Raw genomic sequence first — 16007 nt, forward strand, 5'->3', positions numbered from 1 at the left:
GTAGAGGGGCAGGATCACCTCCTTTGACCTGCTGGTCACGCTTCTTTTGATGCAGCCCAGGATACGGTTGGCTTTCTGGGCTGCAAGCGCACACTGCCGGCTCATGTTAAGCTTTTCGTCAACCAACACCCCCAAGTCCTTTTCTGCAGGGCTGCTCTGAATCTCTTCTCTGCCCAGCCTGTAGCAGTGCCTGGGGTTGCCCCGACCCAGGTGTAGGACCTTGCACTTGGCTTGGTTAAACTTCATAAGGTTGGCATCGGCCCACCTCACAAGCGTGTCAAGGTCCCTCTGGATGGCATCCCTTCCCTCCAGCGTATCAACCGAACCACACAGCTTGGTGTCATCGGCAAACTTGCTGAGGGCGCACTCAATCCCACTGTCCATGTCACCGACAAAGATGTTGAACAGGACCGGTCCCAACACTGATCCCTGAGGGACACCACTCGTTACAGGTTTCCAACTGGACATCGAGCCATTTACCACAACTCTTTGCGTGCGGCCATCGAGCCAGTTTTTTATCCACCGAGTGGTCCATCTATCAAATTGATGTCTCTCCAATTTAGAGACAAGGATGTCATGTGGGACAGTGTCGAATGCTTTGCACAAGTCCAGGTAGATGACATCAACTGCTCTGCCGCTGTCCATCAGTTCCGTGGCTCCATCATAGAAGGCCACCAAATTGGTCAGGCAGGATTTCCCCTTAGTGAAGCCATGTTGGCTGTCACCAACCACCTCCTTGTTTTTCATGTGCCTTAGCATGTTTTCCAGGAGAAACTGTTCCAAGATTTTGCCAGGCACAGAGGTGAGACTGACTGGTCTGTAGTTCCCCGGGTCTTCCACCTTCCCCTTCTTGAAAATGGGGGTTATATTACCCTTCTTCCAGTCATTGGGAACTTCACCTGACTGCCAGGATTTTTCGAATATGATGGACAGTGGCTTAGCAACTTCATTCGCCAGCTCCTTCAGGACCCGTGGATGGATTTCATCAGGTCCCATGGACTTGTGCACGTTCAGGTTCTTAAGATGGTCTCAAACCTGATCCTCTCCTACAGTGGGCCTAAGGTCTTCGTTCTCACAGTCCCTGCATTTGCTTTCCAAGACTTGGGTTGTGTGGTCAGAGCATTTGCTGGTGAAGACTGAGGCAAAGAAGTCATTAAGAACCTCAGCCTTCTCCAAATCCATGGTAGCCAGTTCTCCTGATAGCTTCTGGAGAGGGCCTACATTGTCCCTAGCCTGTCTTTTATTTGCTACGTATCTATAGAATCCTTTCCTGTTATCTTTTACATCCCTTGCCAAACCTAATTCTAGCTGGGCCTTAGCTTTCCTAACCTGGTCCCTAGCTTCTCGGGCAATGCTCCTATATTCTTCCCAGGCCGCCTGTCCTTGCTTCCACCTTCTATAAGCTTCTTTTTTCCCTCTAAGTTTCCTCAGCAGCTCCTTGTCCATCCATGGAGGTCTCCTGGCCCTCCTGCTGCACTTTCTTCTAGTCGGGATGCAACACTCTTGAGCACGTAGCAGGTGATCCTTGAATATCAGCCAGCAGTCTTGGGCCCCCCTGCCCTCTAGGACTGTATCCCATGAAACCTTACTAAGGAGGTTCCTGAAGAGGCCAAAGTCTGCTTTCTTGAAGTCCAGGGCAGTGAGCTTGCTTTTAGTTACCTTTGTAACTAGCTTTTGTTTTCTTTTTGTTACTCTGTTCTCATTCTGATCACCCTATGTCTGGTTTTTTCGTGCTTTTCCAGGGTTTCTCTTGGGTTCCCTCCCACCACCTTTTTAAATCTTTTTCTCCTCAAGAACTTCCCCATGCACCTCCCCTTGCTCTTTGACAGGGCACGTAGCAGCATGTGTTTCGCTTCATTTTTGCTAGGAATGCAAGAAGCCTGAGTTGCCTTTGCATTTGTAGGGGCACTAAACTTTGTACTTTCAAGACCACTGCCTTTCTCAAGATTGGTTTGAAGGTGGCCAGGAGGTTACGTGGGGGTTTTATTTGCAGCTCAGTCTCTAAAACTTCATTTCCATATGAAAAAAGTCTTCTGTTTAAAAACCCCCACCACTAATCAGGCAATTGTAGCTATTTAACCGCAAGAGCAGTCATGGGTTGCAATTACGTTTATATTTAGTCAAAGAAGCTAAACTAAGCACAGTGTCTAGACAAAGAAGATTCAAAGTAGGTGTAATTTATTCTTCTGAATTCTCATGTCAGTTTTGAAGGTTACAGCCAATTTGTTCCACCTGTTTTATCACAAAGCTCTGCACTGATGAACAGGGCAGGTAACTTATAGCAGAGAAACAGGAACCTGCAGTACACAGAAACTAATGAAAATTGCACACAACAAAGCACATTGTCCTTTTTCTTCAGGAAAATGTAAATCAAACTGATGTTTTGCTGCCACTCTCTCCTGATTGACATGTGAATTGTACACAGCAGGATGGGGATGCTTGAGCTTGCCTGTGAAACGTGTCTGGGAATGCTGCAGTGTCCTGCACTGCTTTTAACAGCAACACCTCAAAAATTCCAATAGGTGCAGAGTGTCCCGGCCTGTTGGGACAGGCAGGGTTGTTCTGCCCTGTCCACATACTGTCATCTTTCACATTAAGTATGGATTGAGTCACCTGTGCACTGTGGCCTTCTGCCACACACAGGTTCCTCTGCTGTGTTTCTGAGCGTTGGTAATTTGCGTGTCAGGGCAGGCAGGCTCTGCAAATGATAACGTGCTGGGAGCAGAGCTACCTGCAAATGACAAGTGACGGGTTCCTTTGGAAACTGCCTGGGGAAACTGGCCACCAAGTTACCTTCCCTCTGCCCACGTTTTAATGTCTCCTCATAGGATGGCTGCCTTGCTGCTACCGCTCCTTCAAAGGGAATACTAGGAATAGAAGGTAGGAGAGAGATAAAATGGAGTGGAAAGGAAAGGATGCAGGCACACAGAGGAGGGAAAACGGGAAGACTGCAGGAGTGAAGACGGTAGGCAGAATGGGGCAGAAGTAAGATGGCTAATACTGGTATTTGTTTAACCCCGAGAGAGCAGAGACTTCATCTGTTTGTCCCCATGGAAGGGCAGACAGAAGCTGTGGGCTGCTGCTGTGCAGCCCAGCCAGCCCTGGTGCACTGTGGGCTGTTTGGGGCTACAGAAGTCTGTGTGGTGCTTCCCCACTCACCCTCGCCCCATTTACTACGAATAGTGTTCTCTGTGTGATCCACACTCTCCCATTCCTGACGTTTCAAAACTCTGTGGAAAGAACAGTCAGTTCCTCGTTCATTAAAAATAAATAAGCCCAAACTCCAGCACCCCCACTACAAGAGCACATCCTCAGCACACACATGTGCATCCTTCAGTACTGATGCACTTGGCCACGTTTGCTGTCTTCCAGCGATCACCGCTATGTGACAGCACCATGGGAAAGAGTTCCTTTTCAATCCCTGCACAAAACAGAGCTTTTGCATGGCAAATCCATTAATTCTGTCTTTAGTTCTGGAGGCCAAAAGCTGGAGAAAACTCTTCTGCTGTCTTTATTTGCTCTTACACTGAATTTCTGTTTAAAGGTGATTTTTATTTTACAGGTATTTTGAAAAGCAATTTGACCTGTCAGAACAGACACGACTGCCCATGTTTCTCCACTGTAGAAACTCACACAGGGAATTCTTAGGTGAGTTTTCCTTGAGAATTTCATATTCAGAGCAAATTCTGAATATGAAGAGCTGGGAAACCTGAATCTTTCACCTTTGTCTGTTATAAAGCTGTCTTATATTTGTATTTATTTCATTTCACAGACATAATGAGAAGAAACAGAGATAGATTTGTAGGAGGGGTGGTAAGTACGGACTTCAGCATAGCATTCATTTTTACCTGCATGTGTGTGAATATTGTTGCTTAATATGCAGATTCTCATTTGGTAGGGAATCGGGGTAGACTTCCTGTTACAGGGTTTAAGTTATTATTAGTTAAGAAGTCTTTTCCAGTCCTTTCTAGTATTTTTATTGTCGTGCTCAACAGCTCTTTTTGCAAGGTAAGAAGATAGGCTGAGAAAAAGCCCTGCAGCTGACATGAGCAGTTTTTCTTGGCCTGTCAGAAGGACAGTTTAAGCACCTTATAATTGACATTGGCCTTGTCCCAACTCCTCAGTGTCTGTAACTGCAGTGCATTCAGACCACAGATAATTTAGTTGCATGTTCCCTGTGGAAGCCGTAACCTCAAACATTTGCTTCTGACGTTAGACATCATTTTCAAATTGGATCCAGATGTAACTTTTGATTACTTTATGTCTTTAGATATTCAGACCGTGTATTTTAATTCAAAAGCATAACAGGAAAAGCTTTGGATGAAACGGTTAGGAAAGCCCAGCCATGTTCTTTCGGGTTTCCATTATGGCAGGCTTTCCCAAAAGCAGTAAATGCTTGGATTATTCTATCTGCTGCCATCAGACCTCACCTCCCACAGCAGTATCTCAGGTTTCCCCTTTGTCACCACAAACCACTTCCCGAGCTCAGTTCTATGCATGCTCATGGGTAACACCGTGCAGTCTTTCCTTCCTTTGTTCCTGCAAACCCTGTCCGAGTGGAGGAGCGAGGAGCAGGAGCCCCTGCACTGCCCCTGGCAGCACGGGGGAGCTGACAGTCTCCACTCCCAGCAGCATTACGCTGTTTGTGCCTTGTGAGCTGCCCCTTGGCTCTGGGGCGCCCCAGTACATTGTCACTTTAGTTTCAGTGGACTAAAGTCTGGGGAGAACGTTACACTGCTCTTACTGTATCCCTGACAGTGTCCTGTAGGGAATACTGAGGGAAGACTGTAAACACTGAGCGTGCAGGGGGTTACTTCCTGTGTATGGTCTCCCAGCTATGAGCAAGTTCTGGGCCAGTAGCGGCATCACTGGACAGGCCCTTTCTACACCTATTTATCACTAACAAACCCTGGTAGCCACTGCTGCTGAGTGTTCAAGTGACTTCAGCTTGAACTTTGCCCAAGTTCAGAATCAGCTGTGCCGTGTCCCATCTGTGTGTTATGTGTAACACATCCTACCAAAGGTATTTATGACACAAATGAAAACTAACAGGTACTTTTAAATGATTGGAGTTTCAAATGAAGTACAAATATTGTATATATGGGTGCATCTATGTATCCGTTCCAGGTACATTCTTTTGATGGCACAAAGGAAGAAGCAGCAGCTATAATAGATTTGGATCTTTATATTGGAATAAATGGCTGGTAAGTTCTTCACAAGAAATAAAACCATTTTGAAATGTCAGCAGCAGTGAACTCATTGCTTTCTTTGAGACAATGAGGTCAGGCTTTCAGAGCTGGCTGGACTTTTAATCATCTGACAGATTTAGAATCCCACTCATTAGTCTGTTGGCCATAAAAAGTTCTCAACTCTCAGCTCAGCGAGTTAATCTCGTCCTGGGTCCCTTCTGCTGCCCTCAGGTCAATCCTTGTTTGTAAATAAATAAAGTTGTTGAACCTGGAAATAGTCCTTCGGAGAGGTGTTTAGAAAACAGTGGTGTCCTTTGAGGCTGCCATGTGAAACCCAGGAGTAGCGCAGGTGTAACGTGAGCAGCCTCATCTGCCGTCTCAGCCCTGAGAGCGGGCGCCAAGCACCGGCGGTGCCGGCAGGGGCTGCGTGTGCTCCCTGCGGTGGGACGGCTTCACCCCGCCGGGAACTCTCCAAATCCGCCTTTTCCTGTGAAGTTTCAGTTTACGGGCAGCGCTTTACAAAAGTAAATCCGATTTTATTCACTAACAGAGTTATTTAGGGAGCTGCCTTTGCTGCAAAACGTTGCAACAGGGAAATGACTTTTGCATACTTTTTATGATTGTTTTTTATTAACCATACTCTGCTTTTGTAGTTCACTGAAAACAGAAGCCAACCTGGAAATGCTGAAATCAATTCCGAGTGAGCGGTTAATGATAGAGACCGGTAAGATTTTGTATCTTGGTCAGTTTGTGACTTAAACACTGCTGGGTAATGAGATTTGCTTGTATAGCAATGATAAAGCAGACTCTAGACCCAAGGAGTTTGGAGTAGAAAGAGGACTGGCTGTTTCTTCACTTGGGAAAGCAGTTTACAGGCTCCAGAAATATTCCTTTTCAGCCTTCTGCTGTGTCACTTCTGGCACTGCAGGGCAAGATGAAAAGGACACATTGACTAGCCCAGAGTTTTTAATGTGCCCAGGGACCACAATCCTGCTTGAATCTCCATGAAAATTTGGCTTGCTGGAGATGTGCCAGGCACAGGGCAGTGGCTATGAGCTCGCCACAGGCAGCAGTAATGGCATGTGGAAACAACTGCTTTTTAATGGGATAAGGTGGAAAAACACTTGAATTCCCCCCTGGGCCTCATGAGCAGTGATTTCAGTTGACTGGCAAGGGATGTGTTGGGGGTTTTTTGTGACGTGTTCATTTCAGTTAGCAGTAAGTGGCAGTTACAAATACACTGTTTGTTTTCTGTAGCTGAGAAAGGAAAACCACAAACTGCCTAAATCCTTACTGAAGGACAGACCTGGTATGTGGAACACATGCCGTGTGTGGAGCTATCCTTATCATGTCAGAGGGAATCAGTGTCATGTACTATTGCTGCTGATTCTTTAAAATGTAAAATCAAAACCAAATCCAAAGATTGTGAAGAAGTTCAATTGCCCGAATCTCTGCAATTCCATTTTGAAGTGGAAGTCACTGCTAGAAAGAGATTGCAAGAACGTGTGTCTGGGGAAGTAGTTGATTGAACTATCTCATGCTGTTCTCAAATGATTGCATACTCTAATTCTTTTTTTCCTCAAATGAACCTAGATGCACCTTGGTGTGGAGTGAAGAACACTCATGCTGGAGCAAAATACGTTAAAACTACATTTCCTACAAAAAAGAAATGGGAAGTAGGGCACTGCTTGAAGGACAGAAATGAACCCTGCCATATAATGTAAGTGTACTGCTGCACTCTGGTTTAAAGTACTTTAAATCTTGGGGGAGGAGGAATGGAAAAAAGCACAGAATCACAGACTGGTTTGGGTTGGAAATGACCTTAAGATCATCCAGTTCCAACCCCCTGCCACGGGCAGGGACACCTTCCACTAGCGCAGGTTGCTCCAAGCCCCTGTGTCCAACCTGGCCTTGAACACTGCCAGGGATGGGGCAGCCACAGCTTCTCTGGGCACCCTGTGCCAGTGCCTCAGCACCCTCACAGGGAAGAATCTCTTCCTTACATCCTAAATCTCCCCTGTGTAAATCTGAACCCATTACCCCTTGTCTTATCAGTCAGCTCACTGGAAATGTAGTAAAGAGAAATGAATTCTAAATGTACTGAAACTTGTGCCCAGTGTTGCTTTGTAGGCTATGGATAAATGTTAAGTAAGTCTTTTATTTTCCCACTTCAGCAGTTGTGGGTTAAAAGCTCCCTGGAAGTGGAACCAGTGCTGGTTTTATCTTTTCACTGCTGCACTGGAGAAGGGGTTAAACCCTGTAAAGTACCATTTCTCTGGGTGGTTGTTCTGATCCAGCAGTGCTGGAGCCCTGCAGGGGGGCCAGTACACGAGTGGTGCCGGTGCCTGTGCTGGCATCACGTCACCTGTGCCAGCATCACAGCGCCTGTGCCATGAACTGCTGTGACATTGTTCATGGTTAGCATTGTCTCTTCATTCTGCTGTTGTACTTAAAAAGAACTGATCTCGGGAAGGTCAGATCTCAGTAGCACCAGTCAACGTGCAGAACAGCAGCAGCAAACTCCAGGGGTTTTGGGCAGTTGTTAGAAAGTACAGGAACCATCTCCTGCTGCCTTTTCATGCGCTTCCTCACCGAGGTATGAAAGGCAAAAAACAGTTTTCTCCATTAAATAGCACCCCTAGATGAAATGTCTGGATTTTCACAACTGTTCCTAAGGTCTGGCCAGTGAGTTGTGCCAACATGCTCGGTCATCAGCTCGTTGTGAAAAGGAGCTTGGGACAGTTTCTTCTTGTGGTGCATGAATACATTTTCAGGGGATGAAGCTCACAGCTCCACGTGGCCAGGTGCAAAGCCCGTGTACTCGATCAGAAATGGGACTTTTTTTGCTGTGAAGCCTTATTGTCTTTCTATGCAAACCTGTGTAAGTTGCCTGTTTGGAACTAGCTTCTGAAATACTGCTTAGAATAGCGCTAAAGAATGCAGGTATTCAGCAAGGTGTCTCCAGAACAAGTTGAGTTGAGAACTGAAGGGAATTCTGCAGCTTTTTTGGGAGACCTGAAAAAATTCAGCTGACCACTGACCATAGTCAAAGCATAGTCTACACAGTGACATCTCCAAGTGTTTAGATATACTTCATGCAGTTACCTGGATTGTAATACTCTTTGAAACCCACTTTATTGGTGTTTTACACAGGAAGCGCCCACATTAGCACAGAAGGGCTTTAATGCTTTCTAGGGTCAGTCCATGATTTTGGAGTAGGGAAGAGATTCAGCTGAGAAAATTTTTGTGATCACAGGTGGAGGGAGGGCCTCTGCTGCTGCTGAGTTTCATCGTGCCTGTATGTGCTACCACCACCTCGTCTCTGTCTGCTGCCCCAGCTGTAGCTTAAGAGTGTTTCAGAAACCCCAGAGCTGGAAATGCAGAGTCTGTCCCGCAGCAGCACCCAACTGCTCTGCTTTGGCTTCTGCTTCCTTTCATAAAGCAAAATCTTGTTTAGTTCAACCCGATTTAAAAACCACTGTCCCTTTAACACTAATTATAACCTGTACTAATTGTAGGTTAGTGACTTGAGAAACTCTTAAACCTTAGGAAAACCCAAGTATGGCAGCTGAGAACTACTGTTTCGTGACTTCTCAAGTAGGAACATGTGGCGTGAGGGGAAAGTTAGACCCAGGCCACAAAGGGTATTTCATGTTTAGGGTGTCCAGACTGTTTAATATAGCTCAGTTGACAGGAGGAGTTTTGCACTTGTCTTTTTTTGGTGGTGCTGGACACCTTTCAGTTCTGATCTATGTCCGCAGAAGCACACTACTCCCCTTGGAAGCTTTTTTGTTTGTTTGCTTAATTTTAGCCAAAAAAGCTTTATCTCCTTCATGATTTCATCTACAGTGATACCTGTAGCATCCTCCTGCATCGTAGTGGTGCTAGATAGATGTAAGCCCTAGCAAGGCTCTTCAAGGGTGAATTCTTTGGTATTTATTACTTATTTCTGCACCTGATCTCCCCCCGTCTCATCTGGAACAGCCCCTGTTTGGCTGCAAAGCACACGAGTGGTCATGAAGTGGACTAATTCTGCGTGGAGGAAAATATCTGCATTCTAGTAATTGCTAAGAGCAACTGTTTCTACTCTTGCCTTCCTCAAAAAAGGAGTTTAGCTATTGCCCAAGAGGCAAGATCCAAAGCTTCCAAACCCTACTGCCAAGCTTGAGCTTCTTACTCACTTCACCATGAAGTTTTTGATATAATACTAGAAAAAAATTAAAGTCTGACACATCTTAGGAACTGTTCAGAATATTCACTTTCTTCAGAGTGATGCAAAACCAAGAAACTAAGTACAGAGAAAAAAGCGTGGCTTGGTTTTCTGTTACTTAGCGTTAATATTATTCCTCCCATTTTTCTTGCCTACTTTTCCTGGCTTGTTTCAAGGCTCCAGGCCTTCTACATTTGCTCATTTAACATTTACTGCAAGTATCTGAATGTGTTAATCACAGTCAAGATGGAGAAGGGTGAAGCAGCATGAAGTTCCTTTGGCAGCTCTACTCTGAGGTAGGGCTGTAGCTGGAGTTTAAGCTTTGCCACAGATCAGTTTATTCATAGCACAGCCTTAGCCTCGAAAGGCTTAATGGGTTTCAGTCTGACAAATGAAGACCATTGATAAAGACATCCACAAAATGACACTCTCTTTGAACCAGAAAGCCGTTTAATTACCTCCAAACAAGTCAAAAGACCAAAGATGAGTCTGTACCAGTGCGCAACCGGTGCTCAGTGTAAAGGGAAGGGCAGTTGGTGACTTAGAAGTGAAGCTGTTTGCGTAGCTGAGCCCCCTGCCCTGTTGCTCTCAGCATGGGTTTGTATTCCAGGTTCATCTAAGTGACTTGTACATACACATGCAGCACCCTCCAGCCTGTTCAGCTCTGAGTGTCAGTCTTCTAACACCAATCTTTCTTTTTTAGTCAAATACTGGAAATCATGGCAGCAGTAAGAGAAGACGACCCGCTTGAGTTGGCCAACACTCTATATAACAACACTATTAAAGTCTTCTTTCCAAATATATAAAGTTGTTTTTCTTACATTTATTCAGTATAACTTTACTAAATATATTGCAAAACCTTAAAAATTATCATACCTGCAAGTCCTTATCAATGGAAGCCAGTATGTAGCTTATTTTTTTTCCCCTATGGTACAAGATTAAAGCTGCTTTTGAAAAGGTGGTCTCTGCATTGGTGCAGTTTCTCAGCCCTCTTTCCTTTTCAGCAAGATTGAGGATTGATTTCAAGGCCAGCCCAAACAAGCAACTCCTGCTAACACCTGTAGGCATTGCAAGATGAATACCAGGCTGCTGCATTCACATGGAGAGCACTTGAAGCTACTACTGGTAGTTATTTCAGCAGTGTTTAACACGTGGCTGGCATGCTGTGCTACTTCACCAGAAAGCTCTGCAGTTTCACCTGTTGTTCCACACACCCAGGTGCTAAAACATTACACTTACCAACCTAAATTATTACTTATTTTAAATACAACTCACTAGTTTTTAGCACTAAAGCTCTGCTAATACTGAGTCTGTAAGTAAAGCTGCTTTGGCTCAGGCTTTTCGTTACTGATTTGACCTGCTCAAGTCTGTTTTCACCAGGATTTTTCATTTGCATCCAGAACTCATGGATGGGGGATTACTGGTATACAGTCTTTGGCACAGCATCGTCACTACATCAATTAAAGAGTAGTTTTCCAACCATCTTAAAAACGTGAAAACATTTTATTCCATGTACAATAATGTACATAATTTTCAGGTGGCCATGAAAGAGACCAGCAAAAATTAGAGGTATATTTACAGTAGCACACACCACAGTAAACAACCACTGTTCACAGACTCAACACTGAGATACTGCTGTTGTGCTTAAGTACAATAACTACAAAGTGATACTTTTATTGTTGGAAGTCAACTTTAAACATACCTCACGGCTTTAGCAAAGGGCATTATTCACCAAGAGAGTTAGAGTCAGCATTCAGAGTCTCAGTCAAGTGCTGTGCCACACAGTCACTGTCTTCCTCTTCACTGTCAGAACTGTCGTTATCCTCATTTACTTCATTTTCAGCATCAGCAGCTTCTTCTGCAGCTTCTACAGGGTTTTCATTGGGTGCCACAAACCCGTTGTTGTTGGAAACACTGGCATTTTCCTTGTCCTCAATGTACACTTTCTGATGGCACATGGGGCAAGTGTCCTGGATATACAGCCACTTCCGAAGACAAAGTGCATGAAAGTAATGGTTGCATGGAGTAATGCGAGCAGAGGTGGTGAACTCGTGGTAGCAGATTGCACAGACATCATCTATTTCTTGTAACCGACTTCCTTTTACCTCTGGAAGTGAGTTGATTTTCTTCACAGCAGTCCGGCGGTTTATAAACGTCTTCCAGCCGTTCTTTGCTTGCAGGTAGATGTTGAAGTACGCGTGTAGACACATCATGCAAGCACGGATCTTGCTGCCCGACTCGAATACCATTGTGTAAGCTCCATTCCCAAACATGATCACTCCAAAGATAAACTCAATAATATTGCCAGTTGACCGAACGTAATAGACATAATCATCAAGTTTTTCCCATAGCACGTTATAGTAGCCATCGATCATAAACAATATATAAACAGTGATAGAAACTATTACTTTGAGGCAGAGCTCGACACAGAACGCCGTCACGGCAAAAAGCCACGTGTTTAGTGCATAGTGGTGCCAGAGGATGTAACTGAGCAGAACCGGGAGGACGAAAAGGCAAGCGGAAACCAACAGGACAGGGAAGTGTCTGCGAAACGATGACACGTGGGAGGCACTGAGAGACATGAGCACAGGGTCTGTCATGCCATGGATGAAATGCAGGACTGCGGTCAACAAAAGGCACATGTTTCGACTCAGGCGAACCAACCGTTCTTCTGGCTTCAGCCCGCTCAAACCAGTCTGCAGAGCCAAGATGAAGAACAAGACAGGTGCTACAAACCCCAGCCTTTTGTCATCCTCGTCAGTGGAGCCGATGAAGGCCAAGATGCCGAGCCCCAGGTAATGCGCGATGGAGGAGATGACAGCGCTCATGCCTAACACAGTTAAAGTGGAGTCGCAGCCACTTATGATCAGGCTGCAGAGCAGTTCCCAGCAGTTATCCCACGATATCAAGAAGAATTTCTCTTCTGTATTAGTTTCTGCCATCTTTACAACATATGTTAATACCACAGCCTGGGCTGTAAGTCTCGTTAGCCAGAAGACACGCAGTACAGCTGGAAACCGAATCCTTTTCCATGTATCCTCCATCAAGAGCTGTAATCCGTAAATGCGATACATGTGCCTCACCAGCAGATAAACATAGCGCACTGAGTAATAGAACCATTTAATTTTCATCACTAAAATGGCTGTGGTGTTTAGTGTCAGAACCAGGCCTGAAATAAAAACTAGTATCTGCCGGACGTTTAAAGGTAATTCAACAACCAAGCCAATGACAGGAATCAGTATATCCAGGATGATGAGTTGAGAGTATATGGACTGCACGTTCAGCAGTGTAACATATCCGATTCCAAAGGTCAGCTGAAGGATGGAAAGCGCCATCCATAGTGAAGGTCCTTTATGAGGGAAGATCTGGATTCCGAATGCAGCTGTGTAGTAGGCACTGTAGAAGTTTATGTGCAAAGCAGCATAGTAATTCACCAACACTGAAGTTGCAGCCAGCAGGAATGCCGAGGCGATCATATAAAACTTGAAAAGTGCTCGCTGTTGTAAGACCAGAACAACACTGGAGACAAAGACACCTAAAAACAGATTGAAGTCATTTAGTTCTCAGCAGAAATTCAACACCAGATTTTAACCTATGAGCTCTGGAGCTACATTTATTTCACGTATCGCTTCCCCATTAATCACTCATAACTTTGCATTACCAGTGGGGCCCTTTCCAGAACAGACAACTTTCATCCTTTCAGAACACACATCCTTTCCAGAGGATGACTTCAGCTCTGCATTTAATACGCCTGTTCCCTGCAGCTGCAATGCAAAGTAATGCAAGCAGTAAATCACAATCACTATTAAGGTTATCTGCAGTCTCAGAGCAGAGCAGCAACAGCTCCCAGCCCTTCAGCTTCAGTCTTGAAGTCTAAGGGAAGACAAGCTCTAAAAGCAGAAAAGTTACCACATTACAGGCAAAATTAATAAGGAATTAATAAAATAGTAAGTCCCCCAATTCACTTGAGCAAAGCACTCAACTACAGATGTCCACACTAGAGTACTAAAGATAAGTCACCAGTTTAGCTTAACCATAATGGGAAAATAGTAAAAACTCGCTGTAGTTTACTGGGGGAAGACGTTGCTCTTCCAATTCCCTTCAGTTTGCTTTCAGTCCTGGTAAGACATCGTGAAGCAAAGTCTTAATAGAGGAGACTTTCTGCAGTGTCTTTTGTACACAGAATGCAAACCTGCACCTGCTGCCTCTGCCAGTGCGAACTTGCATCCTCCCTGGTAGACACCAGGTTCAGATCTTGAAATTCCTGTTTGCTCACCTTTCCCTCACACTGACCATGAACACATCTTGGCCACAACTGGGAAGTCTGTGCCTTCCAATGAGAAATCATAGCATCTATAGTACCTTTGTGTTATATTTACATCCTTGCAGTAAACTCCTGTAGTGCAGCTTATGGACATCATCCCTATGTACCACATCCGTACGAGCTCTGCCCTATCAGGGGGTACATTAAATGGAACTTACACTACATTCGCTTCCCTAAACATCACCTTCAGGAAACACATTGGTTTGGCTTCTCAGTCAGCTTCCAGTCAATGCAACTGCTTTCTCATCCAAATCAGTTTGGGGAGAGTTTGACCTCTACAACTTATATTTGATTGTAAGTTGCTTTGAATTTCCGTACTAAAACTAATGAATTCACAAGTAATCCTCTTTCTGCTGGAGGACAGCATCAGTCTTTTCTGATGATTGTATTTTAGATTGTTCCAAATCCTCCATAATCAGTTCTTTCAAAAAATATTTTAAGCCATGGTATCTTGATCATGGGAATGAAAACCCAGCAGTTGATTCCACCAGTAGTGTTGCCAGCTGCTTGTATAAAAATAATACAACCAACAGCCCGGAGGACTGAGTAAGAAGGGAGAGGGTCACCATGAATCAATGCGAAAGGCAGACTACAGAAGAAGTTACGAATGCACCTTCACAGTATTCCCTGCCAGCAGCACTGGCTGATACAAAAAACATTCCCTTAACTAATCATTAACCTGGTAACCTTGTGCAGTGAACTGAGGAAAGGCCACAGTCAATTTCCAGAAAGTGCTTTGTATCGTGGCTCAGCTCTTCCACAAAAACCCCTGAATATTCATTCCTCACAGCACTTGTTTTAATATCAGCTGGACGGTTTCACTGCCTTCTCGTGCATACCACACACACATCTTTGGGAGACCAACACTGCTGACAAGTTGGTCCCCTCTGTCCTTTCTCAGCAGTCACAGAAACAGCTCCTGGGCTTGTAACTAGCTCCTTATTTACACAGTGCTGCTCATTTGAGGGAAAGGAGCTGCATTTTGCACTGAGCAGGCTGCTCTCAAACACGCCTCTTAACAAAACCTAGTTCTCTTCCCTGCAGTTTCAGTGGCAGGCCTGTGTTTAGGTACTACAGGTCATCTTAGAACATTTCACATGCACGACAGCCCTAAACACAGTACTACAAGTCAATAGCAGAGCTACACCTACTGGTTCCTCTGAAGAGGAACTAACAAGGTGCAGCATTTCGCTCTCAACACTTGCGTGGAATAGTCAAGACAACCCAAAGGAACCTCGGAAGACCACAGGAGGTAACTGAAATCTCAAAGGGAGGTGAGCACTCCTCTCCCCTGTCTCCATTCATGTCATTCAGTCCATCTTGCCACAGGGAGGCTTCCCCTGCCCTGCCAAGTGTTCACCAAGCAGTACCATCTTTTCCCTCTTTCCCTCTGATGGGAAACACTGCAGTTCCTCCTTTGGTAAGAGTTGTCTCACGTTCCTGCATATACTGCTCACCTTCACTGTTGCTCTCTGTGCCACCCCATAACCAACTGCCCCCGGTACACCCTCTAACACAGCAGTTAGTCAAACCATGAGCATTTCCTTTTAACCCGTTTCCAGTGTTACAATGAATTCCTCCCCCTCGGGTTTTTTTTCCCCTTTAATTCCTGCCATTCACCAGTGTCCTTATGGTAACCCACTGCTGAGGATTCACCTTTCAGTCAGTTGCAGGGTTCAATTACCTTTACACATCAGTCTTTTAAGTGTGTAGAACTGCCAGATTATTTTTCCCCTAGCCCCAGCCATTCCACTTGCTCCCACTACAGTATTTAGAGTAACCCTTTCCGTGTCCCCGCTGAGGAGGGACTCCTGCCTGCAGTGACAGCTTCACGCTCCTGGGGACCACGGTTCTGCTGGAATGGAGACTTAAAGCCATACCAAGACATGAAAGGTAAACATCGTGTTGGAGACAAAGCAAGGTTAATCAGAGAGATTAAAGCAGAACTGTGCTCCAGCTGGAGACGTTGGTTCTGTGCCATGTGTAACTCTATGTACTTGTGTAGAAAATAAAGTGAGGGAAGAATGAGACTGAGGAATCCTGCAGTAAAACTCCTTAAGAATCATCCCAATCTCTGTTCCCGCTCTTGAAAAGCTGTACTCCCAGAGTGTTTCAGCACTGTTCAATGTCACCCCTGAAAGCTATTGATCTCTACAGAGCTACAATCTTCCTATCTAGAGAACAAACTGTGTGTTTATCCTATCCTAACTAATACTGTGCCACAGGGAAGATTGGGATCAGTCTTTCAAAGCCTGCAAATGGTAACTAAAAGGGCAACTTCCCC

General features: G+C 45.0%; 2 protein-coding genes across 7 annotated transcripts in view; one reads left to right on the plus strand and one right to left on the minus strand.

Annotated features, from left to right (window-relative positions):
* Positions 1–10360, plus strand: part of TATDN1 (TatD DNase domain containing 1) — an 18874-nt gene extending 8514 nt beyond the window's left edge. For 4 of the 5 annotated variants that reach the window (XM_030498545.1, XM_030498584.1, XM_030498554.1 and 1 more), the window contains 6 exons: positions 3563–3648; positions 3773–3813; positions 5128–5204; positions 5843–5913; positions 6783–6909; positions 10103–10360. In XM_030498545.1, coding sequence (XP_030354405.1) covers positions 3563–3648; positions 3773–3813; positions 5128–5204; positions 5843–5913; positions 6783–6909; positions 10103–10205 — 505 coding nt within the window. In that variant the 3' untranslated portion in view covers positions 10206–10360. The remainder of the gene's footprint in view (positions 1–3562; positions 3649–3772; positions 3814–5127; positions 5205–5842; positions 5914–6782; positions 6910–10102) is intronic. The other variant, XM_030498563.1, reaches the window with a different exon arrangement.
* Positions 9832–16007, minus strand: part of RNF139 (ring finger protein 139) — a 19817-nt gene continuing 13641 nt past the window's right edge. Inside the window, exon 2 of one of the 2 annotated variants that reach the window (XM_030498534.1) lies at positions 9832–13752. In XM_030498534.1, coding sequence (XP_030354394.1) covers positions 11124–12875 — 1752 coding nt within the window. In that variant the 5' untranslated portion in view covers positions 12876–13752 and the 3' untranslated portion in view covers positions 9832–11123. The remainder of the gene's footprint in view (positions 13753–16007) is intronic. The other variant, XM_030498526.1, reaches the window with a different exon arrangement.

Source organism: Strigops habroptila, chromosome 1, assembly GCF_004027225.2.
Source record: "Strigops habroptila isolate Jane chromosome 1, bStrHab1.2.pri, whole genome shotgun sequence".
Classification (NCBI taxonomy): Eukaryota; Metazoa; Chordata; class Aves; order Psittaciformes; family Psittacidae; genus Strigops; species Strigops habroptila.